Source organism: Rhinolophus hipposideros, assembly GCF_964194185.1.
Source record: "Rhinolophus hipposideros genome assembly, chromosome: 8".
NCBI lineage: Eukaryota > Metazoa > Chordata > Mammalia > Chiroptera > Rhinolophidae > Rhinolophus > Rhinolophus hipposideros.
In genome coordinates, this window is record NC_138054.1 from 74,668,773 (window position 1) to 74,683,820 (window position 15,048).

Below are 15,048 nucleotides of genomic sequence, written 5' to 3' on the forward strand. Positions count from 1 at the left end.
GTGAGTGGGGTCATGGGGCAGGAGCCCTGGATGAGCAGCGGGTGGGGGGTGGCGCTGGGCATGGATTCGAGAGACTGAGGACCTGTGCTCATCTCAATTCTAGGGTCCAGCCTCAGTGTCTGCATCTGTGAAATGGGGATAAAACTCTGGCAGGCTGTGATGATTGAAGGCGGCAGTGCAGGCCCTCAGCAGTGGTGGGCAGGTCTCTAGAACCCCCGGGGCCCAATAGTGACTCCCCCGGGAGCTCAGACCTTCAGCAGCTGCTGGGTCAGCTCAAGAGAAGCTTGAGTTGCACCTCCAGAAGCACCTCCAGTTGGGTGTCTGCTCCCAGGATTGGTGGCGTTGGGAAGCAGAAGGCTGAGGGGCTTCTGCAGTGGGTATGCTCTCCCACCAGTGACTTGGTGGGTGTGGGGGCTGTGAACAGGAGAAACAGTGTTTACAGGTGGAGAACTTTGTGTCAGAGCCCAAGGGTACGTCTCCCTGGGGACATGTGGTGATGTGCTGGACGTGGGGAGGGCTTGGTGTGTGCCACCACGTGTTAATGAGATTCTGCTGAAGTCTGTGTGGGGCATCAGGGGTGTGTTAGGTGGGGAGCAGGGTGCAGTGGTGTGTGTGTGTGAGCCAGGGATGTAGGATGCACAGGCGCAGGCAGCCAGGGATGTGGTAAATGGGTGAGCGTGTGACGGTGTGTGCCGTGTTGTCCGTGAGCCAAGGCAGGCACACAGGTTAGGGTCAGTGAATGTTGCTCTGTGTGTGTGCGCGCGTGCGCCAGAGTCTGTGTACAGCTGTGTGTTTCTGTAGGGCTGGGCTGGCTGTGTGTGTGCATGAGGATGTCACTGGATTGTCTGTTAGCTGCAGAGAGAGAGAGAGACAGAGAGAGAGAGAGAGAGAGAGAGAGAGAGAGAGAGTGTGTGTGTGTGTGTGTGTGTGTGTGTGTGTGTCAGGTACTGGAGGGTGTGGGATTACCTGGAAGGGCCCGTTGTGAGGGTCAGGGGGAGGCCACAGGGTCCTGGGCATTCAAATTCAGTTCTCCTTTAAGGGACTGGCATGGATAATTATGCTAATTATGCATGGTTATGCAAATAGGAGGTCGTTTGGGGGTCAAAGGCTGTCACCATCCTCTTTTGGCATTTTGTGACTCCTGGGGCTTTCCCTGCTGCCTCCCAGGCTCAATTCCCCACCCCCATCTCTTTCCTTTCTCCTTTCTGCCCCCCTGGGAGCTGCAGCTACCAGCACCCCTGCCGCATTTCTGGGAAGGCCTCACTGAGCCCTGGACCCCCAGTTGGCCCAGGGAGTCGTGGAGCTGACACTCAGCCACCCTGGGGGGTGGTGCCGGCCAAGATGGCATTCTGCACCCCACCCTCAGTATTAAGAGGGGTACCCAGTGTTAAGCTTCCCAAGGCGAGTTCAGGGGTGACTGGGCTATTGGTCACCTCTCCCTCCACCCCATCTGGGGGCAGCTTATTTTTTGTAAAGAATGTTCTCTTGGAGGCAGGTTTGGAAAATCACTGAGGTGGCCCCTTCCCCAGCTTTGTCTGATGAGCATGAGGCTAAATTAAGATGTGAGAGAATTCTCTCCTTGTGCCTCCCACTCTTGCGTTCTCTTTCTCTCACACACGGAGTCCTCCCTCCATTCTCCCCTTCCTGTCCTCCACGGTGCCCCCCTGACCTCTGGCTTTCCTCTGTCCCTGCCTCTCAATCCCGTGTCTCTGCCCTCCCCCTTCCTGTCATCTCTGTTCCTCCGTGATCTCTCCCTCTCCTGCACCCCCCCATCTCTGTGGGGAGCTGGAGCTCCTGGTCCTTACCATGGAGGAGATGGTCGTCATGGTAACGGTTGTCATGTCAATGGCTACTGAGCTGAGGATGAATAGTATCTAGGTGAGAGCTACCTGAGTGGAGGCTGATGGGTTCATAGGAGGCTCCAGGCTTGTCTCTGAGCCTCAGATTTGCACAGCGTGCACCCCCTACTCAGTGTCTGCCCCCATGCATGCGCCTATTTGTACCCGAAGTCATGCCAACGCACAGTACCTCTCTGTGGCTGCCTTTAGGTGGAGGTGTGTCAGGGTGTGCCTGTATATGTTCTCTCTGTCTCTGGATGTGTCATTTTAAGGGTCTGTGTGGTTTTGGAAAGGGGTCTTTAGAGTTCTGGGAGCAGGCTATTAGGGGCTGCTGTGTAGCACTTGTCACTAAAGAATCACGAGGACTCCTTATTTTGGCCCCCATGTTTACTCCAGTTTGGCGGTCCCTAGGGACTACAGACTTTTTAGAACCTCTCTTCCCAGCTGAAGGTCTCCCAGCCACACCCTCACCTGCCTAGGATGGGAAGACAGTGAAGATGGCCCCGCCCAGGAGCGGAGCCTGAGCCTTGGTCCCTGTCAGTCCCCTCCCTGCTATGTCGCCCAGGGTGGGAGCTTCAGCCTCTGGCTTCAGGCAGCTTGCTTAAGAACTGAGCAGGGTCTCCAAGGGCTTCCAGCCTGGCTGGCCCAGGTTTGGAGCTTGGCAGTGTGGGGAGCCTTCTAGCTTCCTCACCCCAGGTCCTGGGGGTTTGTTCTTTTGGGCAGTGGGGGCAGAGATGGAGCTGGGGAAAGTTGGACTCAAGCTGCTCTGAACTCCTGGAATGTCTAAAACGGAGGAAGACCCAGCAATTAGTCACGGGAGCAATTACACTAATTGTTCCACTCTATGACTCACTGCTAGCAAGTAAATACTGATTAATTCATTACTCTGAGAGAGAGAGAGAGAGAGAGAGAGAGAGAGAGAGAGAGAGAGAGAGAGAGAGAGAGAGAGAGAGAGAGAGAGGAGAGAGAGAGAGAGAGTTCGTGTTCGTGTTCATGGGCGGGGTGGGGAGGGTGGGAAATCTTCTGGCCTGCCCTGGCTCCCTGCCCTGACTGGCCTGGGTAGGGCTTTGGAGCAGGTGGTTGAGGCTGGGGGCAGGATTGGGACCCTCTCTCTAGTTCTGTATGAACTCCAGGCGGGGGCCTGTCGGGTGGGGTGTGAGAGGCTGAGCACAGAACACAATGCTGATCCAGTCCCTCCTGCTCACGTATCTTCCACGGCCCCCACTCCAGACAGATAGTATGGATCCCAGACTCCACCTCAGACCTGCTGACCCACTGAGTTCAGTTTTCACAATATTCAGTTGTACAGTCAGGATAAAAACATGATGAAGTTGGCAGGGACCCTGAAAGCCTTCTGTGATGGAGCTTCCCCAACCTCGGCTCCTTCCCCTACCCCACCCCTGCCCTATGAATTAGTCACATCTTCTAACTCCAACTCCGATCTTTAACAGATATTTCATAAATGCCAGACGAGTTTCTCCATCAAGGTGTGGTTTAGTGGGGGTGGGCACACACTCGAGCAAACACAGTTCACCGTAGTGATAGATGTGAATTCAGAAACACAGGATGATCAAAGCTGGACAGCTTCTTAAAAGAAGTGAGAGGGGAGGAGGAGTTAGCTGGCACAAAGTTACTGGAAGATGAAAGCATAGGAAGGAAGAGTGTTATAGTTGGAGGGAACAGCATGAGGCAGGAGTGACCAGGCATGTTCCAGCAACGGAATGGGGCCAGAGTGGCTGGAACCCAGTGATTGCAGGGGTGCAGAGGTACCCTAGATGAGGCTGGAAGGTGGGCAGGGCCAGCTCTGAGAGCGGGCTGTTGTTCCCCACCTTGGAGCCTTTGTGTATTCTATTCCTGCCATCTTTCTCTCTTTATTTTAATTGTATAAGACCCAAGTGCTAAACTTCAGATCTGACCACTGGGAGTCAACCTCACCTTCCTCTGGAAAGCTGTCAGGGGACAGAGACTGTGGCTAGGCTCAGTCTGGAACCAGGGTCAGAGGGCGTGGCTGGAGGTAAGGTTTGCACTTCTGTCTTGGACGTCCTCAGTGCCGGTTCTCGCCCAGGGTTGTAGTAAAGAGAGATGGGCCGTACCCAGGGGCCCCAGCTCGCTGTCTTCCCAGGCTCTGACTCCAAAGAATCTTGGTTCTGGTGTGGTGGCCTGTGGGAAAAGCCCCTCTCAGCTTTCCAGACCCCCTGGAGACCCTGAGGCAGAAGTGGAAGTGGCATCAGGGCCCTGAGCTGATTCTGCCATTGAGATCCAGGGAGGCTGACTTCTTGTTTGAGAGAGAACCCAGGTCAGGGCCAGAGCCTGCAGTTCCTTCTCTCCCTTTCCTCCTATCTACCTTTATTCAAGGATCTTGCCTCCCAGAACCCCAAGTCTCCCCAACGCTATGTCTGTCTGATGGAACTAATTGTCCTGCCTTTGGGATTTCAAGGCGTGAAACTTCAGGTCCCAAGCAGAGTCTAAATCTCATCACATCATATGCTCTCTGATGACCTGGGCAACTGAGCCTCACTTCTCTCCTCTGTGGAAGGGGCTGACAATGCTGAGCACCTGCTGCATACAAAGTGGGCATCTATTAGCATATTCACAACCACCTGTTAAGGCAGATGTTGTTCGCTTATCAATAATGAGTAAGCTGAGGCACGGAGAGGCTAAGTAATTTGCCTCGCGTCACACATTTAATGAGTGGTGGAGCAGGGAGACAAATGCAGCATTCTGGCTCTAAACCTGGTTCTGGCACCCAGAGGCTCTGCTCAGGGGATGAGGGAGTGACCAGGGCCCTCCATGGTGTTGGCCAGCAATATGGGGCTGCCACTCTGGCCCGTGGGTGGGTGGGATGTGGTCATTAGGCCTGTCCTGGCCCTTTGCCCACGTGGAGGCCACACCTGATGTTGTCCTTCTGTTGTCACTCGGTCCCGCTGGGTGTGTCTAGGCCGCTGGCCTCAGGTACTGAGCCCCGTGCCCATCTCTGCCCTCCCCAGGCTCAGCGCTGGCGCAGCGAGAACTTTGAGAGGCCCGTGGATCTCGAGGGCTCTGGGGACGACGACTCCTTCCCTGACGATGAGCTGGACGACCTGTACTCGGGCTCGGGCTCGGGCTGTGAGTACCTCCCCTTCCCTTTCCCTGCCCGTACGTCCTGGTGGCACCATCAGCCTGCCTCCCATGCCCTGCCCGAGACTTTGAAGGCAGGGACAGTGCCCCACCCCAGGCTTTGATCCAGGGAACAGGAATCCACGCAGGCTCTTTTGAGTGGTGGGGTGGGGGTGGGGAGGTCAGGCAGGGGTATCTCATGGACCTCAAGTGCAAGATGGGCCAGTCATCCTGTCATCCTCTTGGGAATGAAACCAGGGCCTTGGGCCTCCGAGCCCAGAACCCCCGCAGTTCTGGGTCTTGTCTCTTGTGCACTGCTTAGATCTCCCTGCAGACCTCCAGCTGCCATTGGAGGAACACAGATGCCCCCGTCAGTAACCCAGTTTTCAGTACTGTTCTGACCATTTGGAGGAACTTAGTAGCCACTTGCCAGTTTAGTGGCAAATCCTCCTCAGAGCCGCAGAGACCAGTTGAAGGCTCCGCCCCTCCATTCCAATCAGCTGTGACCAAGGGCGGGGTTAGGGCAGTGCTGGAAAAAGGTGGGGCCTGGTTCCCCACCCAACCTGGGAATGCAGTAGTGTGAGGTAAGGGAGATGTGGTGTGCCGAGTTCGGATTCCAGTTTTGCTACTTAATAGCTGTGCCGCCTTTAGCCACCGTCCCTCTCTGAGTCTCTGTATTCTTATCTGTGAATGGTGATAATTATACCTTCTTTTCAGAGTCTCTGGAAGGCTTCAGCATAAGACATCGGGGTCTGGCACAGAGAAGGAGCTCTAAAAAGGGGTGTGTGTGCTGAGATTTGAGCTCAGTGAGAGAACAGGACAGGTCTGATTGTATGGTAGAAGGTCTGCATGCCACAGAACCGGCCACTCGCAGCCTCCCACCCCCAGCCCCCACTTTAGCCCACTCCTTTAAACACCTTGCAAGTTAATTTTCATTGAATCCATCTCTGACGCGTCATGTCTCTACTCTCAAACCTCCCTGGCTCCTTTCTGCTTCTCTTCTGCCTGGGTAAGGCCCTCTAGGAGCTGGCTGCAGCATCTCTCGTTCTGTCTCCTCATTTCCTCCCAAGACCCTTCACTTGACCTGGCTTTGAGTCTTCCAGATTGCTCAAACATTCTCTTGTAGGAAAGTCTCATTCTCCCTTTTGCCCTCTGTCTATGCCTCAGGGACCCTTAGTGTACCCACTGCCTGTGCTCATGATACGGTACCCAGGTCTGACTCTTCCCAGAATGCCCTTCTCCTGCTCCTCTCAACCTTCAGTGAGATGTACAGCCAGTAGGTTCTTAGCACTGCCTGGATTCAACCTGCTACAAGGTCCAGGCTGGGTGAGCTGGAATAGTCAGGGAAGACTTCCTGGAAGAGATGGCCCCCTAGAGGAATTTTTGGGTAGGCAGCGAGGAGTTGGGGAACATCCACCAGCCACCAGCCAACTGGCAATCTTTGGCCAGACTCTGCCTTCCTCCTTTCCTTCATCTTATCCTGGGAATATTGTGCAAAGAGTGAGGGTTGGGAGCCCCACATCTTGATGGCCATTGCTTAGCTGGGATCCTCACAATCACTCAGCTTCCTAGCTCTCTCCTCTCCCCACCTTCTCAGACTTCGAGCAGGAGTCAGGCATTGAGACAGCCATGCGGTTCAGCCCAGACGTGGCCCTGGCAGTATCCACCACAGCTGCTGTGCTGCCCACCATGGACATCCAGCCTGTGGGCACCCCGTTGGAAGAGCTCCCATCAGAGCGTCCCACCCTGGAGCCATCCGCTAGCCTTCCTGTGGTGACAGAGGTCCCAGAAGAGCCCAGCCAGAGAGCTACCACCATCTCTGCTCCCACAGCCACCACTGTTGCCACAACCACAGGGTCCCCGACTGTGGCCATGGTGCCTGCCACAGTGGCCACTGCCGCTCCCAGCATTCCTGCAGCACCCCCGTCCACGGCCACCACCTCTGTCATAAGGACCACCGGCATACGGAGGCTTCTGCCTCTTCCCCTGACCACGGCAGCCACAGCCCAGGCCACCACCCCAGCGGTGCCCTCACCTCCCACCACGGTGGCTATCTGGGACACAGAGGCCCCAACACCCAGGCTGCTCAGTCCAGCTACCTCCAGGCCCAGGGCCCTTCCCAGGCCAGCTACCACCCAGGAGCCTGACATCCCTGAGAAGAGCACCCTGCCCCTGGGGACCACTGCCCCCGGACCAACAGAGGTGGCTCAGGTGAGGAGTGGGGAGTGAGAGCAGAGGAGGGTGGGTCAAGGATCTGGGGCGGGACAATGGAGCTGGGCAGGGGGCAAGGACTGGACAGTTCTGCAGATGAGCCAGACAGGAATGGGGAAGGCGAGAGAGGCAGTCGCCGACTGGGTCTTAGGATGTTGGGAAGGAACCGGGTGATGAATGTGTTGGTGGGGGAGGGTCCAGGGGCCTGTGTCTCTGGTCGATGGCACAGACTCGGGAGCCAGGCAGCCTGGCTTGGAAGTCTTCCACGGCTACTTTTCAGCCGTGTGACTTCAGGAAGTCACCAGTCCTTTCTATGCCTTCTGTTTTTCTTTTTCTTTTTTTTTTTTAATTAAAAAGTTTATTGGGCTGACAATTGTTAGTAAAGTTACATAGATTTCAGGTGTAAAGTTACATAGATTTCAGGTGTACAATTCTGAAGTACATCATCTATATCTCACATCGTGTGCTCACCACCCAGAGTCAGTTCTCTTTCCATCACCATATATGTGTTGGATCCCCTTTACCCTCATCTACCGCTCCTTTCTATGCCTTCTATACCTATTCCGTTACCTGTGGGGGAAAAAAGAGAAGATAAGAATGCAAATCATAGTGTTGAGAGAATTAAGTTTCCTGACGTATCCAAAGTTCTTAGGACACTGCCTGGCAGTAGGAAATGCACTAAAAGTGTGGGTATTGTTACTGTCATCATAATTGTTGTTGTTAGTATTAGTATTAATCTAAGGGTGACTCGGGGCTGCCCGAGAGGGATACTGGTAGCTCCCATTCATGGAGTGCTGCCTGGGAGGCAGGCTCAGTTACTGTGCCCTCTCCTGTCTCCTCACACCCACCCCCGAGGTGGCACTGCGCGCATCCTTCTTGACAGGTGTGGCCATTTTCCCAAGGCCCTACGGCCATGGCACAGTCAAGGATTTGAACCTGGCAGTCGGCTTCAGAGGCTGGGGCATATGTGTGGGGCGATAGAATGGGTGGAAAGTGGCAGACTGAAGGGAAGAGGATCAAGATGTCAGATGCCGGGGATGGATGGGATTGAGGAGACAGAAGTAAACTGATCCTTGCCGGGTACGCCAGGCAAGGAGTGGCCCTGGTGATATTGGCTGGGGTCCTAAAGCCCTTTGCAGCCGCCAGCTTCACACAGGATGACCTACAGGCTGTGGGCCTGCCTTCCGGTCAGTGTCAGCCCCTCTGACTCCCTGGTCAGCTCCAGCAGGACCCAGGTGCTGTCTCAGCAGATCTGAGCAGCTGGGCAGCCTGCTGTTTTGCAGCTGCTTGGCCAGGCAGGAAGAGAAGACGACTACGGGGCCCGGAGACCAGGTCACTGGTGCAGCCTCAGCACACGGCCTCAGGGCCCGGGCTCCAGGCCCACACTCTCCATCCCTGCTCTGGTCCTGCCCCACATGGTGGGCGCCATCGAGATTCAGGGTCACTGGGCTGGTTCCCTGGACACCTGCCCCCAAGGGGCATCATACTCTGCGGTTGTGCTCTTGGACTGACCTCCAGGCCAAGAGACTTTCTTGTGCCCCAGGCGTGTGGACCAGGGACCAGGCCCAAGTACAATAGTACCTCGGTTTTCGAGCGTCTCCATTGACAAACATGTCAGTTTATGAACGCCGTGAATTTTATGGATGTATGGTATCATTGGATATTAAAATTCGTGCTAAATGTGCAGTTTTAGGGGTTGATTATAAAGGTCTGGAATGGATTAATCCATTTTGCATTACTTTCTATGGGGAAACCGTGCCTCGGTTTTCGAATGTTTCAGAGCTTGAACCGTTTTCTGGAATGGGTTACGTTCGAAAACCGAGGTGCCACTGTATATACCAGCTGCACCCAGCAGTCTCCTAACAAAAACGCGGCAGGAGTCCCCCAAGGCAGCTGCCAGGGCAAGTGACGTACATGGGACGGGACGGGATGTAGCCAGGTGAGAAGAGAGGCCGCGAAGTGTATGGTTAGAAACACAGCTGCCGGAGCTGGGTGGACCTGGATTTCAGTTCTTCTACCACGTACTAGCCAGGTGTCCTTGGGCAAGTCACTTAACCTCTCTGAGCCTACTTCCTGCTCTGTAAATTGGGCATAATAGTACCTCCTTCATGGGTGTGTTGTGAGCGTAAAATGCCCACATTGTGCTTAGCACAGTGCCTGGCACATAGTGAGTGTGGGAGAGGGTTAGCCCACGGGGAGAGGGGGTGTGTGCATGCGTGTGTCTGTGTGAGCGCGTGCGCGCACCTGCCCTCTGGCAGGGGTGCTGAGGCCTGGCTCCTGGACTCATGCCACTCTCCCACAGACCCCAACTCCAGAGTCCTTCCTGACCACGCTCCGGGATGAACCAGAGGTGCCAGTAAGCGGGGGGCCCAGTGGGGACTTTGAGCTGCCAGAGGAGGAGACCATGCAGCCAGATACAGCCAATGAGGTGGTGGCTGTGGGAGGGGCTGCAGCCAAACCGTCACCTCCACCTGGGACACTGCCCAAGGGTGCCCGCCCAGGCCCTGGCCTCTTGGACAATGCCATCGACTCGGGCAGCTCGGCAGCTCAGCTGCCACAGAAGAGCATCCTGGAGAGGAAGGAGGTGCTTGTAGGTGAGTCTTGGGCTCAGGAAGAGCCCAGGGTGGGGCGGCTGGTTGGGCCTTAGTGTGTCCTTGAGGAACCCAGGAGGGTGGTGAGGGTGTGAGTTTCCGAGGAGCCTGGTTTTTTTAGGAAGGGAAGGCTGGGGGTCTCAACCTCCAGGATCCAAGCCCTGACCTTCCCCCATCCCAGGGTCTCACCCTGACTTCATGCTACTTACAGCACTTTCCTCGGCACCTCTGACCCCTCCTGAGACTCTGCTCTTGGGCCATGCTGGTTGACCCCTCCTGGACCTCACCCCCCGGATCCTGGTCTCTGACCCTATTCTTTGGCTTGATCTGCCCCTACCCTTGAGGACCTGCCCTGGCCATGTCTCCTGAGACTCTGCACTTGAGGTCCAATCCCTGCTCCCTACGTAGGAGCGTTGTGGCCTTGGGCAGGTCCCTTACGTCCCCAGGCTCCCATTTCCTCATCTGTAGAACGGGAATAATCATCTTACACTTAGTCAATTCTCAGGGCACATCTGTTCATATGCTAACTTCTCTGTAGTTGGGGTGGGTCATAGGTTAGTTGGCAGAGTTTTCCTTTCCTAATGGTGTACAATGTACTGGAGGATCTTCCAACTGATGGCATTTTACTTTGCATGGGGACCATAACACTACCCTTGAGGTATATGAGGCTTCTATGGGTTAGTGTGTGTTAGGCAACTAGAACCGACCAGGCCACAGTGAGGGTCGTAGATGGCGTCCAGTGCTGGTACTACTAGAAATGACTCCAAACTCCAGTCTCAGATTTGAGTCTCCACCCCGCAGGGCCCTGTGTCCTCTCCCCAGGCTCTACCCACTCCTCCCTCACCTACCTCCTGCCTTCGGGCTGTGACCTCCGCCCTCTCTTTCCACAGCTGTGATTGTGGGCGGGGTGGTGGGCGCCCTCTTCGCCGCCTTCCTGGTCACCCTGCTCATCTACCGCATGAAGAAGAAGGACGAGGGCAGCTACACGCTGGAGGAGCCCAAGCAGGCAAGCGTCACGTACCAGAAGCCTGACAAGCAGGAGGAGTTCTACGCTTAGCGGAGCCACAGTGCCTCCCCCGAGCCTCAGCGCGGCCCCTCTGCCCAGTCCCCAGACCACCCCAACAGCCCTGGCCTGGGTCTGGAACTGGGTCTGGGAAGGAGCCTGGCCCCAGTCATCGCTGCCCGCCCTCCCAAGGTCTGCCCATACTGCCAGCCTCACACAGATCTCACCCCAAGGGACGGGGTACTGCCAGCTTCCCCAGACTGTGCCCTTATGAGCTCATCTCTTGTCTCCCCCCCACCAGCTTGGGGCTTCGGGACCTCATGTCAGATGCACAAGAGGAAGGAAGCTCCTGATGGGCTGGTGGAAGAAGGGGTGAGGCTTGAGATGGGCTTGAACCCCCAATCTGGCTCCACAAGGCTGGCTGAGGTCTCCTTCTGGGGGCAGAGAGGCACTCTGGCTGGTTTCCAGGACAAACATTTACAAGCCTAGCCCTTGAAGTTGTCAAGACACTGCCACCTCTCGCTCCTGTCCCAGGGTCCCTCTTTGCCTGGGTGAGAGTGTGTCCCTTGTCTCCAGCCTGTTATGTCCTGGCCTCTCTGGGGTTGTGGGGTCACTCTTGCTTCTCCCCCACCCTCTGCACATGCACCTGAAGGTTTTACCTCTTTCCCAGTCTGTCCCTGAGAAATTGGCTTCCCGAGAGTGCCCTGGCAGCCACTGGTGAGGAGGGCTGGGCTGCTCAGCCCTCCCTCTTGCAGGTGGACTCTGCACAGACTCCGTCTCTCACAGGGTCACACATACTGTCACACTTAAAGACAAAGCACGCAATGACAAAATCATATGAAATCCTGACTACCCCACCAATCCAGATATGTCACAGACATTCTTCCAAAGATGTTTCTATGTGTTTCTCACGCACCCCCCAGATGCTTACGACATTGCAAGTCACAAGTCATCGTTGCCCAATGGTAATGGTGTGGCTTGCGTCCTTCTGTCCCGTCCCCTTCCACATGCACACACACTGGTACCACACACATTGTCTCTCGCTTTCAGGCTCCCTGGGGAGGGTGGCATCCAACTGGAGCAGTCAGCCCATATTGGGTCCCCTGAGTTGCCCTGTTACACTCAGCCTCTCACCACAGCGCCCACATCAACCACGTTGCCACTGACCCTGCCACATGAGACACAATCCCACGCGGACGCACAGTCTTGCCCCACATAGCCCCACTCTCACACTGGAGGAGGACAGGTGGGCACTTGCCTTTCCCAGAGTAAAGTGTGATGTGGGGGGACATTGTCACAAGCCCCCTTAGGGCATTGCACACAGCTGGCCTGGCCTCACCCCTGCCTGCTTCTCTCCTCTCTGTCGGTTCAGGAGCAGTCACCCACTAGCTGGGAGCCTTGCTGAGGAAGGCAGGTGGTTCCGGGAATTTGGCCTTGGGCTGGGGAGGGGGTTTGGGTCTCCAGGACCAAAGGACCCAGATGGGGTGGGGGCATGTGGTCTGGCTCCTGGTCTCCCTGTGTCCCCATCCTACTCTGAGCTAGGGGCTGACTCTGCCTCCAGGACACAAGTCTCCAAAGTGCCTGTGAGGGTGGGCCCTGCCGCCTGGGCCCTCTGCACCCTCTACCCTCGGCCTCGCCAGGCCCGCCTCAGCCCCATCCCGGGGTCCTCCTTGGGCCTTTCCCATGGACACCTGCCTGCTTATTTGGCCAAACAACCCGGCGGTTCTCCTGGCTGCAGCTGAAGGGACCTGCAGCAGAACGCAGCCCATCCAGCCCCATTGCCCCAGGCAAGGGCTGAGAGCTGGTGGGGTGGGGCTGTCACTCCAGGCCCCAGCCTCCCGCCCCCCTGCTTTACCCTTGCAAGTGGGGCCACTTCCATGGGTATTTTACATGTGGGTTCACAAATCTTTGGGGAGGGTATGATCGGTGGGGGCTCTTGGAGCCAAGAGATGCGATCTGAGTGGTAGTTGACTGGTGCTTACACCCCCACCCCTCACCCACAACCCCCGTTAAAGTCAGGAACCCAGGTTTTATTTCTGTTTCCTTTTCAAGACGCACTGGCAACAGTGAGGGGTGGGGTGGCCTGAGGTGGTGAAGGTGAGGTTTCGCTGGCTTGCACAGCTTACGTGTTCCACTGTCCTCCTTCCAGGCTGGAGCTCCATCTTTCAGACCCCAAGCCCCTCTTGGCAGGGCCTGGAGGCTTGTGAGGAACCCAGCTGGTCCCAGCTTTGGAGTGGGTCAGGAATGGGGGGAGGCATCCTGGGACCACAATCTGTTGGAGGTGGCCTGGCCTCAGCCATCCCAGGACCAGAAGGTCTGGGGCTTGGGGTGGAGGAGACCAAAGGCCCAGCCTCCCTCTCCCTTGCTCCCTGGTGGGCTGCTGTCTTGGGGTAGAGGCTCTGGTAAGAAGGCCTGGGCAGGCCAAGGCTGAGAAACCAGGGAGCACGCAGCAGAGGACCTGATCCCCCCAGGAAGCCCGGGGATGCTGGGACCAGGTTAGACTGGTGGTGGGGTCGGGGTCCAGCAGAGGACGCGTGACTCGGGTTTAGGCTGGCTGGAGTGGGCTTGGAGGGTCCTGCGTGGATGGGTCCAGCCGGGCCCCAGCAGGCCTCACGCTTCACAGCTGAGGGCTGGCTTCCAACTCGCGGCTTAGGGCTTTGCCTCCTGGCGTGGCCTCTTCTCTGTGTCCTTAGCATTTGAGAGAAGAGGCTGAGGGCCTCGTTCATGGAGACCTGAACCTGAGACAAATAAATACTCAGGCTCTGTCTTCATGAAGATCAACTCAGTCTGAGAGCTCAAATCCACTCCCGCCAGCCTACGTCGGGCAAGGCAATCCAAGAGAGAGGTCTGTTCAAAGGACGAGCTGGAGCTCTCCTAGGTGCAATGTGGGTGCAGGGCCTCACCCTGCCTGGTGCGATGTGTGTAGGGTCTGCCCAGTAGACACCAATCTCCCCAGCACTCCTGGGGAGGATGTCCTGTGGGCCCTGGCATTTCCTGGACGTGCGTCCAATGCCAAAGGAGAGGGCACTTGTGTGGCTGGAGAACCTCTCTGGGACTTGGGCTGCCAGGACGCACAAGGCAGGCCGGGGCCTCGGAAGGTGGGGGTTGGGATTTCTGGAGCCAGGCTCTGTCTCCCCAAGGGGCCAGAGGGGGTACCTCCTGAAAGGCTGGTCCCCTTGATCTCTGGAGGTGGATGGGTGGTAACCAGGGCTAGTTTGGGCAGGTCTGTGGGCAGTGGCTTGGGGTGCTCAGGCCGGACCCCCACCCTGGGTCCTGGGCACAGGGAGCAAACCCGTCTCGGTCTCGGAGCAGGAGGGGCCACTGCCTCCTCGGCTCTCTGAATTTCTTCTGCTAGCCACCACCCTGGACTTGCTTCCCCAGGCCTCCTGCCTGTAAATAGAAGCCCACAAACTGTACAGATTTACAGACGCTGAGACTGGGCCCAGAGTCGCCGTCTAAGGGCTGGTGGCCCCAGCGTCCCCCAGGTGCCCACCTGGCAGCTCAGTGCACCCAGCCCCAGTGTGGTGAATGCATGTAAATATTTTCCGTAGGCAGCGTGGCTCCAGAGAGCCTCCTGAAGACAGTCTCTCCTGTGCGTCCTTCCTGTACAGAGCCCTCCAAGAACTTGTCCTGGGGTGGGCGGGACTTGGTTCTTCCCTGCCCCAGGCCTTCCCTGCCCTCTCTCCCTCCCCCCCATAACCTCTTTATTAACCACACCTGTCCCGAGTTCATGGCCAAACTTTACATAAGGAAAAGTGGAGGAAAAAGACTGGAAAAAGACCAGGGCACCTGCCCCGCTGTGGGTGCTCACCTGTCCCAGCCTTGTGAAGGAAAGAACTGTTTTGTTTGTTTTTTTAACATTTCCCGTGCTGTGCCCATTTATAAGAGGAAATAAAATTACGCTGAAATGACATACTGTGGCCAGAGTGTGAGATAAACATGAAAGTCATTTGGGGAGAGGCAGGCCACGGTCCCCCTTGGACCTCATCCACCTTCCACTTGAAAAGAAATCAAAAACCACGTGAGGAGAATTGACCAGCAACCCCTTGTGGGAACCATTATGGTGAAAGCTGCTGTTGGTCGAGAGTGTTCGGAAACCACAGAGCTGACTGTGGTGAGGCTGAGGTGGGGGCTGTGGTGGGGTAGGGACCAGGTTGTGACATTGGGGGCCCCATGGGTCCACCCCCAGGGGAAGAACTGTGGTTTTAGGACACAAAAAGCGAATCTTGGGACCACAGCATATTGGAATCAGGTGAAGTGGGATGGTTGGGGGGTCCAGTAGACCTGGTTTCAGGCCCAGGGGACATTT

General features: G+C 56.4%; 1 protein-coding gene across 1 annotated transcript in view; it reads left to right on the forward strand.

The window, feature by feature from the left end:
* SDC3 (syndecan 3) overlaps positions 1 to 14,652 on the forward strand; it is a 38,278-nt gene extending 23,626 nt beyond the window's left edge. The window contains exons 2-5 of the mRNA XM_081054908.1: positions 4,826 to 4,943; positions 6,532 to 7,145; positions 9,448 to 9,739; positions 10,627 to 14,652. Of these exons, the coding sequence (XP_080911034.1) occupies positions 4,826 to 4,943; positions 6,532 to 7,145; positions 9,448 to 9,739; positions 10,627 to 10,793 (1,191 nt within the window). The 3' untranslated portion in view covers positions 10,794 to 14,652. The remainder of the gene's footprint in view (positions 1 to 4,825; positions 4,944 to 6,531; positions 7,146 to 9,447; positions 9,740 to 10,626) is intronic.
* Positions 14,653 to 15,048: the final 396 nt, after the last annotated feature.